Source organism: Pseudophryne corroboree, chromosome 1 (assembly GCF_028390025.1).
Source record: "Pseudophryne corroboree isolate aPseCor3 chromosome 1, aPseCor3.hap2, whole genome shotgun sequence".
Lineage (NCBI taxonomy): Eukaryota > Metazoa > Chordata > Amphibia > Anura > Myobatrachidae > Pseudophryne > Pseudophryne corroboree.
The window spans coordinates 1,100,202,843-1,100,218,033 of NC_086444.1; the positions used below are offsets into that span (position 1 = coordinate 1,100,202,843).

The 15,191-nt window shown below is 46.1% G+C and overlaps 1 protein-coding gene across 2 annotated transcripts in view; it reads right to left on the reverse strand.

Moving 5' to 3' along the window:
* Positions 1-15,191, reverse strand: part of SEL1L3 (SEL1L family member 3) — a 169,572-nt gene that overhangs the window by 74,346 nt on the left and 80,035 nt on the right. For both annotated transcript variants that reach the window (XM_063922085.1, XM_063922077.1), the window contains 3 exons: positions 14,329-14,469; positions 12,297-12,359; positions 1,341-1,517 (listed from right to left, as the gene is read on the reverse strand). In XM_063922085.1, coding sequence (XP_063778155.1) covers positions 1,341-1,517; positions 12,297-12,359; positions 14,329-14,469 — 381 coding nt within the window. The remainder of the gene's footprint in view (positions 1-1,340; positions 1,518-12,296; positions 12,360-14,328; positions 14,470-15,191) is intronic.

Sequence of the window (15,191 nt, forward strand, 5' to 3'; positions counted from 1 at the left end):
TGCAGTGTAAAAATAAAGCAGCCAGTATTTACCCTGCACAGAAACAATGGCCCTCATTCCGAGTCGTTCGCTCTGTAATTTTCTTCGCATCGCAGTGAAATTCCGCTTAGTACGCATGCGCAATATTCGCACTGCGACTGCGCCAAGTAATTTTACAATGAAGATAGTATTTTTACTCACGGCTTTTTCTTCGCTCTGGCGAACGTAGTGTGATTGACAGGAAATGGGTGTTACTGGGCGGAAACACAGCGTTTTCGGGGCGTGTGGATAAAAACGCTACCGTTTCCGGAAAAAACGCAGGAGTGGCCGGAGAAACGGGGGAGTGTCTGGGCGAACGCTGGGTGTGTTTATGACGTCAAACCAGGAACGACAAGCACTGAACTGAACGCAGATGCCGAGTAAGTCTGAAGCTACTCTGAAACTGCTAAGTAGTTTGTAATCGCAATATTGCGAATACATCGGTCGCAATTTTAAGAAGCTAAGATACACTCCCAGTAGGCGTAGGCTTAGCGTGAGCAACTCTGCTAAATTCGCCTTGCGAGCGATCAACTCGGAATGAGGGCCATTATAACCTACCCAAATCTAACTCTCTGCACATGTTATATCTGCCCCACCTGCAGTGCACATGGTTTTGACAATCAGGTTTTTTTTTGGGTTTGCTAACAACTCTGAATAAGGGGGGTCATTCCGAGTTGTTCGCTCGTTATTTTTTTTCGCTACGGAGCGATTAGTCGCAAACTGCGCATGCGCAATGTACGCAGCGCGCCTGCGCCAAGTAAATTAGCAAAAAAGTTAGGTATTTTACTCACGGCGTAACAAAGTTTTTTCATCGTTCTGCTGATCGTAGTGTGATTGACAGGAAGTGGGTGTTTCTGGGCGGAAACTGGCCGTTTTCTGGGAGTGTGCGGAAAAACGCAGGCGTTTCAGGGAAAAACGCGGGAGTGTCTGGAGAAACGGGGGAGTGGCTGGGCGAACGCTGGGTGTGTTTGTGACGTCAAACCAGGAACGAAAAGGACTGAGCTGGTCGCAATGGCAGAGTAGGTATGGAGCTACTCAGAAACTGCGGGGTAATCGTTACGAGAAAATTAGCTAATCTTTCGTTTGCAATTCTGCTATGCTAAGATACACTCCCAGGGGGCGGCGGCTTAGCGTGTGCAATGCTGCTAAAAGCAGCTAGCGAGCGAACAACTCGGAATAACCCCCATGGTCCATAAATTGGCCATGCATTCAGCATAAGGCAGTAAACGGTACTTTGGAAACAGATTATTTTCCTTTCCATTGAATCTCAAGCAGTTTTGTTGTAAGACGTTGGCCATATGAAAAGATGGGAACATACTCACTTCATTGGCTCCAGGTTCTCCAGGATAGGTGCCGTGTAGACACATTACTCCGAGATTAAATGCTGCATCTGTATTCCCCTTGTCATAGGCTTCTGTCCAGTATTTCACAGCCCTCACATAGTCTTTCCTGAAATGTTGGTAATACCAGCCCAAGCCGTTCAGAGCTTCGACTTGTCCCTGTGGGAATTACAGGCGTACGGCAGAGCCATTGTTAGAATAAACAAATACTGCATAACATTTTACAATGCCTCAAGGAAGTCTAATGTTTGATATTTGCTGTTAATAACATAAGGATTCCAGGATGCCAACAAGTCAGACTTCTTCCCTGAACAGTGCGGATATCTTCCAAGCAGTTGTAAATCTGGTACAGTGTATTTGTATAAGCTAATACAGTAACATAATGACTGATGTCGTTTAGCCTGAAGACAGTCTACACTCACAATATTTAGTTTACAATTCCCTAAGCTATTGGTGGTCATTCCGAGTTGATCGCACGTAGCAACTTTTTGCTGCTGCTGCGATCAACTAGTCCACGCCTATGGGGGAATGTATTTTAGCTTAGCAGGGCTGCGATCGCTTGTACAGTCCTGCTAAGCAAAAAAAATTTCAAGCAAAACTAGACTAGCCCTGCAGTTACTTACCCTGTGTGATGGATCCAGCGATGATGGACCGGCTTTGACGTCACTCCTCCGCCCTCCGTTCTGCTGGACACGCCTGCTTTATACTCACCACTCCCCGAAAACGGCTCCAAACGGTCCGGATCCGTCCAGCCACGCCTCTGTCCTGTCAATCTTCTTTGCGGTCCGTCCTGCGACCGCTTTCTTCTTCAGACGCGACGTCCTGCTTGCCCGTGGCAAGATCCACCACCCTTGTTTGGTATTAAGTAAGATTGTAGCAAGAGTCTCTTACGTGTGGAGAGAGTCCAGTACATACTACAATGCAGTGGTGGATCTTGCCATGGGCAAGCAGGACTTTTGCCCTGGGCGCCACCTTCCGGAGGGCGCCAGCGCCATCCGGAGGGCGCCGCACCATGGCAAGATCCGCCACTGTGCCCCCCGCAGTGCCCCGCTGTGCCCCCCGCTTTGAAGGGAACCAGACGCATATCGTCTAGTTTCCCTTCATGGAGAGGACCTTTGTTGTGCGGTGCGCGATGACGTCATCGCGCACCGCACAGCAAAGGTCCTCTCCATGAAGGGAAACTAGATGCTACGGTCTAGTTTCCCTTCATGGAGAGGACCTTTGCTGTGCGGTGCGCGATGACGTCGTCGCGCACCACACAGCATAGTGGCACAGACACTAGGGGTCATAATTGACCTCTAGTGTCTATGCTGTTCTATGGGAGAGACGTAATAACGTCTCTCCCATAGATCGAGGAGAGGAGAGGAGAAGAGCGGCGCCGGCGGAGGAGGTCTGCAGCGGTCTGGATCAGGAACGGGGATAGTAAGTAGAGATGTGCACTTGAAATTTTTCGGGTTTTGGTTTTGGGTTCGGTTCCGCGGCCGTGTTTTGGGTTCGACCGCGTTTTGGCAAAACCTCACCGAATTTTTTTTGTCGGATTCGGGTGTGTTTTGGATTCGGGTGTTTTTTTAAAAAAACACTAAAAAACAGCTTAAATCTTAGAATTTGGGGGTCATTTTGATCCCAAAGTATTATTAACCTCAAAAACCATAATTTCCACTCATTTTCAGTCTATTCTGAATACCTCACACCTCACAATATTATTTTTAGTCCTAAAATTTGCACCGAGGTAGCTGTGTGAGTAAGATAAGCGACCCTAGTGGCCGACACAAACACCGGGCCCATCTAGGAGTGGCACTGCAGTGTCACGCAGGATGGCCCTTCCAAAAAACACTCCCCAAACAGCACATGACGCAAAGAAAAAAAGAGGCGCAATGAGGTAGCTGTGTGAGTAAGATAAGCGACCCTAGTGGCCGACACAAACACCTGGCCCATCTAGGAGTGGCACTGCAGTGTCACGCAGGATGGCCCTTCCAAAAAACACTCCCCAAACAGCACATGACGCAAAGAAAAAAAGAGGCGCAATGAGGTAGCTGTGTGAGTAAGATAAGCGACCCTAGTGGCCGACACAAACACCGGGCCCATCTAGGAGTGGCACTGCAGTGTCACGCAGGATGGCCCTTCCAAAAAACACTCCCCAAACAGCACATGACGCAAAGAAAAAAAGAGGCGCAATGAGGTAGCTGTGTGAGTAAGATAAGCTACCCTAGTGGCCGACACAAACACCTGGCCCATCTAGGAGTGGCACTGCAGTGTCACGCAGGATGGCCCTTCCAAAAAACACTCCCCAAACAGCACATGACGCAAAGAAAAAAAGAGGCGCAATGAGGTAGCTGTGTGAGTAAGATAAGCGACCCTAGTGGCCGACACAAACACCGGGCCCATCTAGGAGTGGCACTGCAGTGTCACGCAGGATGGCCCTTCCAAAAAACACTCCCCAAACAGCACATGACGCAAAGAAAAAAAGAGGCGCAATGAGGTAGCTGTGTGAGTAAGATAAGCGACCCTAGTGGCCGACACAAACACCTGGCCCATCTAGGAGTGGCACTGCAGTGTCACGCAGGATGGCCCTTCCAAAAAACACTCCCCAAACAGCACATGACGCAAAGAAAAAAAAGAGGCGCAATGAGGTAGCTGTGTGAGTAAGATAAGCGACCCTAGTGGCCGACACAAACACCTGGCCCATCTAGGAGTGGCACTGCAGTGTCACGCAGGATGGCCCTTCCAAAAAACACTCCCCAAACAGCACATGACGCAAAGAAAAATTAAAGAAAAAAGAGGTGCAAGATGGAATTGTCCTTGGGCCCTCCCACCCACCCTTATGTTGTATAAACAGGACATGCACACTTTAACCAACCCATCATTTCAGTGACAGGGTCTGCCACACGACTGTGACTGAAATGACGGGTTGGTTTGGACCCCCACCGAAAAAGAAGCAATTAATCTCTCCTTGCACAAACTGGCTCTACAGAGGCAAGATGTCCACCTCATCATCATCCTCCGATATATCACCGTGTACATCCCCCTCCTCACAGATTATCAATTCGTCCCCACTGGAATCCACCATCTCAGCTCCCTGTGTACTTTGTGGAGGCAATTGCTGCTGGTCAATGTCTCCACGGAGGAATTGATTATAATTCATTTTAATGAACATCATCTTCTCCACATTTTCTGGAAGTAACCTCGTACGCCGATTGCTGACAAGGTGAGCGGCGGCACTAAACACTCTTTCGGAGTACACACTTGTGGGAGGGCAACTTAGGTAGAATAAAGCCAGTTTGTGCAAGGGCCTCCAAATTGCCTCTTTTTCCTGCCAGTATAAGTACGGACTGTGTGACGTGCCTACTTGGATGCGGTCACTCATATAATCCTCCACCATTCTTTCAATGGGGAGAGAATCATATGCAGTGACAGTAGACGACATGTCCGTAATCGTTGACAGGTCCTTCAGTCCGGACCAGATGTCAGCATCAGCAGTCGCTCCAGACTGCCCTGCATCACCGCCAGCGGGTGGGCTCGGAATTCTGAGCCTTTTCCTCGCACCCCCAGTTGCGGGAGAATGTGAAGGAGGAGACGTTGACAGGTCGCGTTCCGCTTGACTTGACAATTTTCTCACCAGCAGGTCTTTGAACCCCAGCAGACTTGTGTCTGCCGGAAAGAGAGATCCAAGGTAGGTTTTAAATCTAGGATCGAGCACGGTGGCCAAAATGAAGTGCTCTGATTTCAACAGATTGACCACCCGTGAATCCTTGTTAAGCGAATTAAGGGCTCCATCCACAAGTCCCACATGCCTAGCGGAATCGCTCCGTGTTAGCTCCTCCTTCAATGTCTCCAGCTTCTTCTGCAAAAGCCTGATGAGGGGAATGACCTGACTCAGGCTGGCAGTGTCTGAACTGACTTCACGTGTGGCAAGTTCAAAGGGCAGCAGAACCTTGCACAACGTTGAAATCATTCTCCACTGCGCTTGAGACAGGTGCATTCCACCTCCTATATCGTGCTGAATTGTATAGGCTTGAATGGCCTTTTGCTGCTCCTCCAACCTCTGAAGCATATATAGGGTTGAATTCCACCTCGTTACCACTTCTTGCTTCAGATGATGGCAGGGCAGGTTCAGGCGTTTTTGGTGTTGCTCCAGTCTTCTCTACGTGGTGCCTGTACGCCGAAAGTGTCCCGCAATTCTTCTGGCCACCGACAGCATCTCTTGCACGCCCCTGTCGTTTTTTTAAAAATTCTGCACCACCAAATTCAAGGTATGTGCAAAACATGGGACGTGCTGGAATTTGCCCAGATTTAATGCACACACAATATTGCTGGCGTTGTCCGATGCCACAAATCCACAGGAGAGTCCAATTGGGGTAAGCCATTCCGCGATGATCTTCCTCAGTTGCCGTAAGAGGTTTTCAGCTGTGTGCGTATTCTGGAAACCGGTGATACAAAGCGTAGCCTGCCTAGGAAAGAGTTGGCGTTTGCGAGATGCTGCTACTGGTGCCGCCGCTGCTGTTCTTGCGGCGCGAGTCCATACATCTACCCAGTGGGCTGTCACAGTCATATAGTCCTGACCCTGCCCTGCTCCACTTATCCACATGTCCGTGGTTAAGTGGACATTGGGTACAGCTGCATTTTTTAGGACACTGGTGACTCTTTTTCTGAGGTCTGTGTACATTTTCGGTATCGCCTGCCTAGAGAAATGGAACCTAGATGGTATTTGGTACCGGGGACACAGTACCTCCAACAAGTCTCTAGTTGGCTCTGCAGTAATGATGGATACCGGAACCACGTTTCTCACCACCCAGGATGCCAAGGCCTCAGTTATCCGCTTTGCAGCAGGATGACTGCTGTGATATTTCATCTTCCTCGCAAAGGACTGTTGGACAGTCAATTGCTTGGTGGAAGTAGTAAAAGTGATCTTACGATTTCCCCTCTGGGATGACCATCGACTCCCAGCAGCAACAACAGCAGCGCCAGCAGCAGTAGGCATTACACGCAAGGATGCATCGGAGGAATCCCAGGCAGGAGAGGAATCGTCAGAATTGCCAGTGACATGGCCTGCAGGACTATTGGCATTCCTGGGGAAGGAGGAAATTGACACTGAGGGAGTTGGTGGGGTGGTTTGCGTGAGCTTGGTTACAAGAGGAAGGGATTTACTGGTCAGTGGACTGCTTCCGCTGTCGCCCAAAGTTTTTGAACTTGTCACTGACTTATTATGAATGCGCTGCAGGTGACGTATAAGGGAGGATGTTCTGAGGTGGTTAACGTCCTTACCCCTACTTATTACAGCTTGACAAAGGCAACACACGGCTTGACAAATGTTGTCCGCATTTCTGTTGAAATACTTCCACACCGAAGAGCTGATTTTTTTGGTATTTTCAGCAGGCATGTCAACGGCCATATTCCTCCCACGGACAACAGGTGTCTCCCCGGGTGCCTGACTTAAACAAACCACCTCACCATCAGAATCCTCCTTGTCAATTTCCTCCCCAGCGCCAGCAACACCCATATCCTCCTCATCCTGGTGTACTTCAACACTGACATCTTCAATCTGACTATCAGGAACTGGACTGCGGGTGCTCCTTCCAGCACTTGCAGGGGGCGTGCAAATGGTGGAAGGCGCATGCTCTTCACGTCCAGTGTTGGGAAGGTCAGGCATCGCAACCGACACAATTGGACTCTCCTTGTGGATTTGGGATTTCGAAGAACGCACAGTTCTTTGCGGTGCTTTTGCCAGCTTGAGTCTTTTCATTTTTCTAGCGAGAGGCTGAGTGCTTCCATCCTCATGTGAAGCTGAACCACTAGCCATGAACATAGGCCAGGGCCTCAGCCGTTCCTTGCCACTCCGTGTGGTAAATGGCATATTGGCAAGTTACGCTTCTCCTCCGACAATTTTATTTTAGATTTTGGAGTCCTTTTTTTACTGATATTTGGTGTTTTGGATTTTACATGCTCTGTACTATGACATTGGGCATCGGCCTTGGCAGACGACGTTGCTGGCATTTCATCGTCTCGGCCATGACTAGTGGCAGCAGCTTCAGCACGAGGTGGAAGTGGATCTTGATCTTTCCCTAATTTTGGAACCTCAACATTTTTGTTCTCCATATTTTAATAGGCACAACTAAAAGGCACCTCAGGTAAACAATGGAGATGGATGGATACTAGTATACTTATGGATGGACGAGTGACTGCCGACACAGAGGTAGCTACAGCCGTGGACTACCGTACTGTGTCTGCTGCTAATATAGACTGGATGATAATGAGATGAAATCAATATATATATATATATAATATCACTAGTACTGCAGCCGGACAGGTATATATATTTATTATGTAATGACTGATGACGGACCTGCTGGACACTGTCAGCTCAGCAGCACCGCAGACTGCTACAGTAAGCTACTATAGTAGTATGTATAAAGAAGAAAGAAAAAAAAAAAACACGGGTAGGTGGTATACAATTATGGATGGACGAGCGACTGCCGACACAGAGGTAGCTACAGCCGTGGACTACCGTACTGTGTCTGCTGCTAATATAGACTGGATGATAATGAGATGAAATCAATATATATATATATAATATCACTAGTCCTGCAGCCGGACAGGTAGATATATTTATTATGTAATGACTGATGACGGACCTGCTGGACACTGTCAGCTCAGCAGCACCGCAGACTGCTACAGTAAGCTACTATAGTAGTATGTATAAAGAAGAAAGAAAAAAAAAACCACGGGTAGGTGGTATACAATTATGGATGGACGAGCGACTGCCGACACAGAGGTAGCTACAGCCGTGGACTACCGTACTGTGTCTGCTGCTAATATAGACTGGATGATAATGAGATGAAATCAATATATATTATATCACACTAGTACTGCAGCCGGACAGGTAGATATATTTATTATGTAATGACTGATGACGGACCTGCTTGACACTGTCAGCTCAGCAGCACCGCAGACTGCTACAGTAAGCTACTATAGTAGTATGTATAATGAAGAAAGAAAGAAAAAAACCACGGGTAGGTGGTATACAATTATGGATGGACGAGCGACTGCCGACACAGAGGTAGCTACAGCCGTGGACTATCGTACTGTGTCTGCTGCTAATATAGACTGGATGATAATGAGATGAAATCAATATATATTATATCACACTAGTACTGCAGCCGGACAGGTAGATATATTTATTATGTAATGACTGATGACGGACCTGCTGGACACAGTCAGCTCAGCAGCACCACAGACTGCTACAGTAAGCTACTATAGTAGTATGTATAAAGAAGAAAGAAAAAACCACGGGTAGGTGGTATACAATTATGGATGGACGAGCGACTGCCGACACAGAGGTAGCTACAGCCGTGGACTACCGTACTGTGTCTGCTGCTAATATAGACTGGATGATAATGAGATGAAATCAATATATATTATATCACACTAGTACTGCAGCCGGACAGGTAGATATATTTATTATGTAATGACTGATGACGGACCTGCTTGACACTGTCAGCTCAGCAGCACCGCAGACTGCTACAGTAAGCTACTATAGTAGTATGTATAAAGAAGAAAGAAAGAAAAAAACCACGGGTAGGTGGTATACAATTATGGATGGACGAGCGACTGCCGACACAGAGGTAGCTACAGCCGTGGACTATCGTACTGTGTCTGCTGCTAATATAGACTGGATGATAATGAGATGAAATCAATATATATTATATCACACTAGTACTGCAGCCGGACAGGTAGATATATTTATTATGTAATGACTGATGACGGACCTGCTGGACACAGTCAGCTCAGCAGCACCACAGACTGCTACAGTAAGCTACTATAGTAGTATGTATAAAGAAGAAAGAAAAAACCACGGGTAGGTGGTATACAATTATGGATGGACGAGCGACTGCCGACACAGAGGTAGCTACAGCCGTGGACTACCGTACTGTGTCTGCTGCTAATATAGACTGGATGATAATGAGATGAAATCAATATATATATATATAATATCACTAGTACTGCAGCCGGACAAGTATATATATTTATTATGTAATGACTGATGACGGACCTGCTGGACACTGTCAGCTCAGCAGCACCGCAGACTGCTACAGTAAGCTACTATAATAGTATGTATAAAGAAGAATGAAAAAAAAAAAAAACACGGGTAGGTGGTATACAATTATGGATGGACGAGCGACTGCCGACACAGAGGTAGCTACAGCCGTGGACTACCGTACTGTGTCTGCTGCTAATATAGACTGGATGATAATGAGATGAAATCAATATATATATATATATAATATCACTAGTACTGCAGCCGGACAGGTATATATATTTATTATGTAATGACTGATGACGGACCTGCTGGACACAGTCAGCTCAGCAGCACCGCAGACTGCTACAGTAAGCTACTATAGTAGTATGTATAAAGAAGAAAGAAAAAAAAAAAAACACTGGTAGGTGGTATACAATATTATATATATATTATATACAATTATATATATATATATATATATATATATATATATATATATATTAAACTGGTGGTGACTGGTGGTCAGGTCACTGGTCACACTATCAGCAACTTGCAAGTAGTACTCCTAAGCAGACAATCACAATATATATTATACTGGTGGTCAGTGTGGTCACAATGGCAGTGTGGCACTCTGGCAGCAAAAGTGTGCACTGTACGTTATATGTACTCCTGAGTCCTGCTCTCAGACTCTAACTGCTCCCCACTGTCAGTGTCTCCCCCACAAGTCAGATAATATACAGTCACACTATCTATCACTTCAGCAAGTAACTAGTACTCCTCCTAATGCTCCCCAAAATTACTACTGTGTCTCTCTCTACTGTCTCACTCTCTTCTCTATAAACGGAGAGGACGCCAGCCACGTCCTCTCCCTATGAATCTCAATGCACGTGTGAAAATGGCGGCGACGCGCGGCTCCTTATATAGAATCCGAGTCTCGCGATAGAATCCGAGCCTCGCGAGAATCCGACAGTGGGATGATGACGTTCGGGCGCGCTCGGGTTAACCGAGCAAGGCGGGAAGATCCGAGTCGCTCGGCCCCGTGTAAAAAAACATGAAGTTCGGGCGGGTTCGGATTCCGAGGAACCGAACCCGCTCATCCCTAATAGTAAGTATACTTTTTTTATTTTATTTTTTCTTTCAGCGGCGCTACAGGGGGCACTAATTGGGGCGTAACTGACCACGCCCCCATTTGAAGCCATGCCCCTATACTTTGCCCGGGGCGCCACAAGGCCAAGAACCGGCCCTGCTACAATGGTCAATTCACCGTTAGAGGTAATTGCAGCTTTGGTATGTCCCGCTGATACATTTCCTGACCCAATATATTTAGGGTAATTTATACCTCTTTTTAATACAGTACATGAATTCATGTTATTCCAAGTGTTTTGGGGTGATTGATAAGTACCCGTGTTTGAAGACAGATGGCGCCACTGACGTCAAACCTGTATAGCATCGTTTAGTGTCATCTGTCAAACAACGACTGTCAGAATTTCAGATAAATTAATTGTGTACTTTTGTTTTGGAAGCTGTTGGAAGTGAGCAAGTTTAAGTTTTTTCTAACTATGGAGAAAGTGCAGTACCGATCGGTGATTAGATTCTTGTTTTTGGATGGGAAGACGTGTGAGGAAATCAAAGAACGGTTGGAAGCCGTTTATGGGGACCTTTCATCACCTTCAATAACAATCATCAGATATTGGTTCAATGAATTCAAGCGTGGTCGTACATCCGTCCTCGATGAACAGCGTCCAGGTCGCCCAATTGAGGTGACTGCGGATGAAATGGTCAACAAAATCCATGATATCGTATTGGCAGACTGGCGAGTGAAGATCAGAGAGATTGTTGAGATCGTAGGCATCTCATTTGAACGTGTGCAGAATATCCTACATGAACATTTGGGCATGACAAAGCTATTGGCAGGATGGGCGTTTGCTCACTGTGGACAACAAGCGGAATCAAATGACCACTTCGAAGCAGTGTTTGGACTTGTTTTAAGCACAATCCGAAGGAGTTTCTGCGCCGTTTTGTGACTGTTGATGAAACATGGATCCATCATTACACGCCAGAAATGACGGAACAGTCAAAACAGTGGACTTCACCCGGCTAACGTGCACCATAGACGGCGAAGACGGTTCCATCGGCCTGAAAGGTCATGGCCACCGTTTTCTGGGATTTGAAAGGCATAATCTTCATCGACTATTTGGAAAAGGGGAGAACGATCACAGGGCAGTATTATGCTCAATTATTGGGCAGATTTGACGACGCATTGAAGAGAAAACGGACCCACTTGGCAAAGAAAAAAGTGCTGTTCCACCACAACAATGCGCCGGCACACTCGTACCACGTCGCTACAACAAAATTGGTGGAATTGGGCTACGAATTGCTGATGCATCCGCCGTATTCTCCAGATTTGGCCCCCTGCTACTTCTTCCTGTTTCAAAACAGGAAAAAATGGCTCTGCGGAAAGAGATTCGCATGGAAGGAGGAAGTCATCGCCGAAACTGAAGCCTATTTCGCAGAGTTCGATAAATCCTATTTTTTGGAGGGCTTGAAAGAGTTGGAATATCATTGGGCCAAGTGTATTGAGCTAAAATGGGACTATGTTGAAAAATAAATAAAAATGTTCCCAATAATTTTTTATTTCTTGCCTAACATGGGTACTTATATGCATAATATATTTTGTGGTTTTTATTAAATTGTTATTCTTTAAAAAAAAAAATCCTGTTAAGAGCCACTATTGTCTAGACATATTAGAGCACAGCCTCCATTCTGCTTTGCTTTGTATTACTTTTAGCTGCAGCTTAGTAAAGAATCTCATACACCAAGCGCCCGAATATTCCTTGGTATAACTTTTTTTGCAGTTTCACCATAAGCATTGCGCGAGATTTGAACACCAGTTAATATTTAATCACTTATTATTATATTGTCACCTTAGCAGCAGATTTCTTCATTAATTCCAAAGCCAGTTTCATGTTCCTCGTAACACCATCACCCTAAAACACAACAATAGAGAGAGCATTTTTATTGCAATATGTTTTTATTCAGCCAAATATACTGTATGTAATACACAGGGAACAAATAATAAAATATAATTATTAAAATGGGTAACCATGGCAGCAGTTCATTGGGGTATGGGGGTCATTCCGAGTTGATAGCTCGCTAGCAGTTTTTAGCAGTCGTGCAAACGCTAAGCTGCCGCCCTCTGGGAGTGTATTTTAGCTTAGCAGAAGTGCGAACGAAAGGATCACAGAGCGGCTACAAAAAAAAAAATTGTGCAGTCTCAGAGTAGCTCCAGACCTACTCCTAGCTTGCGATGACTTCAGACTGTTCAGTTCCAGATTTGACGTCACAAACACGCCCTGCGTTCTCCCAACCATGCCTGCGTTTTTCCTGGCACGCCTGTGCTTTTTCGAACACTCCCTGAAAACGGTCAGTTGACACCCAGAAACGCCCACTCCATGTCAATCACTCTGCGGCCAGCTGTGCGACTGAAAAGCTTTGCTAGACCTTGTGTAAAACTGCATCGGCCATTGTGAAAGTACGTCGCGCGTGCGCATTGCGCCGCATATGCATGCGCAGAAGTGCCTTTTTTTGCTTCATCGCTGCGCAGCGAACATTTTCAGCTAGCGATCAACTCGGAATGACCCCCTATGTACAGAACACAACCACAGAAAGATGATAAGGTCAAGAGACATGGGGAAGGAAGAGAAGGAAGGGAGGTATGGACTTGGGAGCAGAAATGATCCATCTGAGGTGGACATTTAGGTACCAAAAAAACGTAAGTACAGTAGCTAATGAGGATGATGGAGTGAAGGGACCATGGGGCTGGAGAGACACTGAAAGGCTGGAGAAACAGAAGTGGGCTAGCAGGAGTGGGGGGCTGGAAAGACAATAGGGGGCTGCAGCTGAAGAGACAAGGGGGGCTGCAGCTGGAGAGACAGAAGGAGGCCGGATCTGGAGAATCACTGGGGGGCTGAAGAGACAGAAGGCAGCAGAAGAGACACAGGAGATCTGAAGAGGCACAATGAGGGATAAGGCTGAAGACTAGGGGAAGGGGGTGGGGGGGGGGGGGGGGGGAGTAGGTGGAGATTACCCACAACTGGCAGGATTTGAAGGAACAGGCTTGGGGACAGTAATCTTCATCAAGGCACCAATTCTAAAGAAACATTACTGGTACAAATGGTACCACAATGGCAAATACAGTTTAATAATATAAAATGGTTTGAACAGGGAACTTCAGATTTTGCCCTGCACCAAAACTTCTGTTACTATGTATTATCAGGTTGAACCTCTGCTATATGATGCTGACACTGATTACAGTATATTCCTTCACAAACATGTGTCTTCTGGACCATGTGATCTCCTATGTGAATAGTAACTACTGACTGAAGTCACCATCTGCCCTGGGAGGAACAATTCATTCAGATGTTCACCGTTGCAAAGAAACCACATATAGGTAAGGAAGACTCTTACGCGACTGGCCTGTACCTGCCAGGGCCCTGAGAACTAATTTCTTATTATCAAAATCCTAAAAGTTACAGGGGGCTTGAGGCGTCCTCTGATGTCTGGCCATTCTATTCAAATTCCATATCCCCACTTCTAAATTCCTACTTCGAACACTGATTTAAGATATATAAAGTTCAACCTTGTGCATTGCATTCTTTACGTGTTTGCTGCAGTACATCTTGCACATTTCTACTTCACTTAACTAATCCTTAGTAAGGGATCATACACATGTGGTACGTGTGATCTAAGCTGTGTGAATGCAGCTCAGCTGTCATTGTATACTGAGTTAATGGAACGATAGGAAGAGTGCACTGGCAGTGTGTAACATATCTATTTGTTGGGTGTATATGTCCACCAAGTGTTCACTTTGCGTGTTCTTGTGTATTGCTGGCGCGTTCCTTATAGGGTTGATATGCATGCATATACAGCAACATAATGTAGACTCACACAACATACCTTAAATAGCAGGACAGCATAGTCATACATTAACACTGGCTCTTGGTTCTCCAGAGCTCCACGCTCATACCATTCTATGGCTGCTCTGGTGTTCTTAGTAACACCTTGCTGACCCCAGAAAAGCATCTGTGCCAGCCTGTGCTACAAGACAATGAAAACATTGGCACAATGAGCTCCTTTATTTGCAGACTGCAGAATGTTCAACATTAATTAGCAAAAAGCAAACAACGGGAAATGTATCAGTGTCAGGAACTAGGCTTGTAAGAGAAAAGGTGTTCTAAATGAAATGTCTAAAAATACATCCAAGGTCAGTACAAAGAGCAATCTAATCAACTTTTCGAACATTAGGGACCATGCAGAGGACAACAGTGCATCATTTAAGAATACAACAAAGACGGTTTCACCAACATAACAAGTTATATTACTGTAATGCTGTGGAATTCCATATGGCATCAGGTGGTGTTGGCTTTCTTACATTAAATAGTATAATCATCCACTCACTGATCATCTCTAGACTGGACTACTGTAACCTCTCGTATCTGGCCATCCTGCCTCCCACATTGAATCTGCTCATCTTCCTCTCCAAACATACTGCTCCTGCATCTCCTCCAGACCTTACACTGGCTCCTCTTTTCTCTTCATATTCCATTTCATGCTCCTCCCAGTCACCTATAAAGCCTTCTCCCAGTCTTCTCCCCACTACATCTCAGATCTCATTTGTCTACACACTCCCAGCAACCATCTTCACTCAGTCAACTGCTGCCTTTCCTCCCAACTGATTACCTCCTCCCACTACTGCCTCCAATATTTTGCCCACCACTGGAGCTCTGTTCCTATCATGCTCTCCACCTCTCTCAAACCTT